We start from the raw sequence: 3510 nt of genomic DNA, 5'->3' as shown, positions 1-3510 counted from the left end.
AACACTCTCACTTCTCGCTATCGATATCTGCTGATCCAGCACACTCCTGCCCGTGACTAGTCACTAGGACCAGCACGTAAATTCAGGACATACTCAATAGTCTCCCTACCTTCTTCAAGTGTGACCTTTCTTTTACTATCCGTCGGAGCACTTGTTCATCTCGTACAGAGCGTCGACGCAACCACCAAACATCAGCCAACTCTCGGAGAGTTATATCTTGACCATCACGGACCTCATTCATATACGCATCAGCAGTCATATTGTCCCACGGTGGGACTCCCACCAACTTGGTGGTTCTAACGCTTCGAGAACAGCATCCTTAATTTCACGAGACTCCTGTGAAGCAAACGGGCCGGATGAAGCTTTCATATGACCACGACAAACGATAGCTGGAGAGAGTGGTGATTCGCTACTGGTGAAGAGTCGACGACGTCGACTCAACGTACGGAGTAGTATAACCGCAGCTGTTGCACGGGACAGCGGGTCTTATCAAGACTCTGAAGTGCACCACGGACAACAGCATAAGGATCTCGATGGCTTTGAGTTCCTCCGGGAGGAATCCTCCCCCCGAGGTGGCAATGGGATGACCATTGAATTCAAATCTTCGTGTCACCAACCACTTCGTCAATAATCCTTGGTCAAGAAGTAAAAGACCGTTTCGGACCCAAAACGCGCTGTTCTTGCAATTTGCAAAAAACTGGTGAATTGTGTCCAGACCGGGGATCGAACCTGGGGATTATATTTCTCTCGCGGCGGCGGCGCAGCTACGTGACTTGGTAAGAAATGGGATAGCGATAGCGGGCCTCAGATACTCATGTATATAAAGACAATTTCCGGTTGTGCGGATGTTGAGGCGGTTTCAGAGGGTGGCCATGCGCGACGAGTCAGTGCGAGATGATCAACGAGCTAAGAAGATCAAAGCGGGCCATAGGCCGGCGGTAAAACACACTCATCTCTGTGAAAAGGCGATATTCGCGGTGATATGCAGTAGTCGTGAAATATGTTTTTCACTAGTGTTTTTATCATATTAGAATTGGTATGTATAATATCAATTAGAAGAGTATATTAATATCAATTACTTGCCAAAGTGGTGCCAGAGTAGAACATATCTTCTGTGATATTATAAACACTAATGAAGAACATATTCCCCAAACCACTGCATACTGCGGATAATATCGAGAGTTTTTCGCAGAGTATTATCAAGCCACTTCACGTAAAACTGGTCGTAAAACTCGAGGATCAGTTGGAGGTTAATATTATGTACAAAGTGCTGCTACTATGAGTGATAGTATTATTTACTCCCACTCCCCCTAGTATGAGCTCAACACAGGCGGAGGAGGAGGAGAAGGAGGCGAAAACTGTCGTCACTCCAGAGCAGCCGACTACTACTACGACTACTGAGGTTGATGCTGTGGAGAAGAGGAAGCGACAACTTGAGAATCTTGGTAATAATAATTGGTAAAGGTGTGGTATGATGGCTTTGAACTGTTGTTATTATTAAGGTCGATCTGGAGGTGTGTACATTCCTCCATTTAAATTGGCGAGAATGCAAGCTGAGGCAGCGAAGGAAGCGAAGGAAGCTTTTGGTAGTAGTAGTGGGGGGGAGAGATGAATCAGCAATACTTGATGAGTCGTTTATAAGTGTACATATAAACACGATATAATGCATAATTGTACGAGAAGTCGCGAAGTACAGTTTTGGTAGTAATAGTAATAGGAATGAGAGATGAAGCAGCAACTCTTGATGAATTATTGATTATTGTACGTGTATCACATTATATGTAGTTTCCGAAGAATTATTAGTGTGTGAAAACAATGCATTTTGTAAGTGTGCAAAGAGTAGCAAGGGGCGCAAAAGCTGGTTTTGGTAGTAGAGGAGATAGCTTCGCGCAACTTAGAGGTATAAAGAATTTATGTTGAACAATTTCGAGTAATTTTTCACGAATATTAATTTCACTTTGTCATCGCGCAGTTGATGGTAATAGTAGCAAAAGTTTTTTGTTGCACACTGCTCGCGGAGTTTCCATCATTTTCGTCAACTTTTGACCACGAATTGAAGTTGTACAAAATGAAATCTTGTGACTATCACTCTCTCAATGCTCGGTGGATCAACTGTATAAATGCAAAAAGTTGTATTTTTGGTATTGTCATATTTCCTGTATAATGTAAATAATAATAAAATATAAGGTAGACGATAACATATGATATATCTATAGTAATTATTATATGGTGATATAGGGATTATATATAACATGATTATGATGTAGTTTGTGTGTTGTGATCAGGTCCTGAAGTCCAACGGCAGGAGTGGGAAGCATTGAGGAAATCCATAAATGGTTTAGTGAATAAAGTATCAGTTGGGAATATAAAGGACATAGTTCGAGGGGAACTATTCACGTTGAATCTACTACGAGGGAAGGGGCTCTTTGCAAGAGCTATATTAAGAGCACAGATGGTAATGTGGGGAAGGTGTGGTATGGAATTGGCGCATAAATATAAATTAAAAAATATATAATAAATTAATATCTAATTGCATATAAATTATATATTAAATCTATATAAAACGTATCCCTATGGAATTATTTTGTAGTAGATCATATTATTATACGTATTTATATCATAGTGTGTGAGAAAAGATATTTAACGCAGTATGAAGATTTCTGGATATGATTCCTATTTCCGTGTTGTTGTACTGCTTTGTGTTAACGCTGTGTATATATCTTACATCCGATATGTAACAATAAAGAAGATACGTAACGCAGTATGAAGATTTAGGGTTGAGGGTGTTGTTGTTGTAGGCCTCTCCAGGATTCACTCACGTATATGCGGCGTTGGTGGCAGTGGTAAATTCCCGACTACCAGAAGTGGGAGAGCTGATAGCGAACAGGGCTGCACTTATGTTTCGGTATGTTATGAATAGTCGCTGTCCTTGTCCTTGTTGTTGATGGAAGTGTGGTATCAGGCGTGCATATGCTAGAAACGATAAGATAGTGTTGACGGCGGCATGCAAGATGTTGGCACATCTCATGAACCAGAAGGTTATATCAGAGTAATATCGAAATTATGGTATGATCATTAATGTCGTCGGAAAAGGAGTTTTCTATTTACTCGGGGAGTATTTTACCATTTATATTGAAATTCGGAGTAACGGAGTTTCACCTGTGATATGAGAAAAACATTGGTGAGAAACCTATGTCGCGAATATCGCGTTTTCCACAGAGTGTTTCGCCACTCCCCTGTGAGACGGGTGAAACTCCTACGTGTCCCTGTCGAATCGTCTACACTTGGCCAACTTCTTATCAAGATTCAATACTGATACAATACTGTTGTTGTTATTCGCGCGGTTTGTGCATTCTTTTAAGGCTTGTTGTTGGAAAATGGTGGTAAAATGAGGTTGTGGTGGGAATAGAACCTGCGACCTGTTTTGGTTGTTGTGTGTAGATTCACTATAATGAGAGTGTGTCTGTTGTTCCTGGAGGAGCTCACTACCGATAGTGTTGAAGTATGTTG

General features: G+C 41.3%; 1 protein-coding gene across 1 annotated transcript in view; it reads left to right on the top strand.

The window, feature by feature from the left end:
- Positions 1 to 1315: 1315 nt before the first annotated feature.
- Positions 1316 to 3510, top strand: part of Pmar_PMAR007147 (pre-mRNA-splicing factor CWC22, putative) — a gene marked incomplete at both ends in the record, with an annotated part of 5075 nt that continues 2880 nt past the window's right edge. The window contains 6 exons of the mRNA XM_002781499.1: positions 1316 to 1445; positions 1503 to 1586; positions 2286 to 2455; positions 2799 to 2905; positions 2963 to 3049; positions 3442 to 3506. Of these exons, the coding sequence (XP_002781545.1) occupies positions 1316 to 1445; positions 1503 to 1586; positions 2286 to 2455; positions 2799 to 2905; positions 2963 to 3049; positions 3442 to 3506 (643 nt within the window). The remainder of the gene's footprint in view (positions 1446 to 1502; positions 1587 to 2285; positions 2456 to 2798; positions 2906 to 2962; positions 3050 to 3441; positions 3507 to 3510) is intronic.

The sequence above is a fragment of the Perkinsus marinus genome (assembly GCF_000006405.1).
Source record: "Perkinsus marinus ATCC 50983 genomic scaffold scf_1104296942060, whole genome shotgun sequence".
In the NCBI taxonomy this organism is placed as follows: Eukaryota; Perkinsozoa; order Perkinsida; family Perkinsidae; genus Perkinsus; species Perkinsus marinus.
This window is presented reverse-complemented; position numbering and strand designations above follow the sequence as displayed.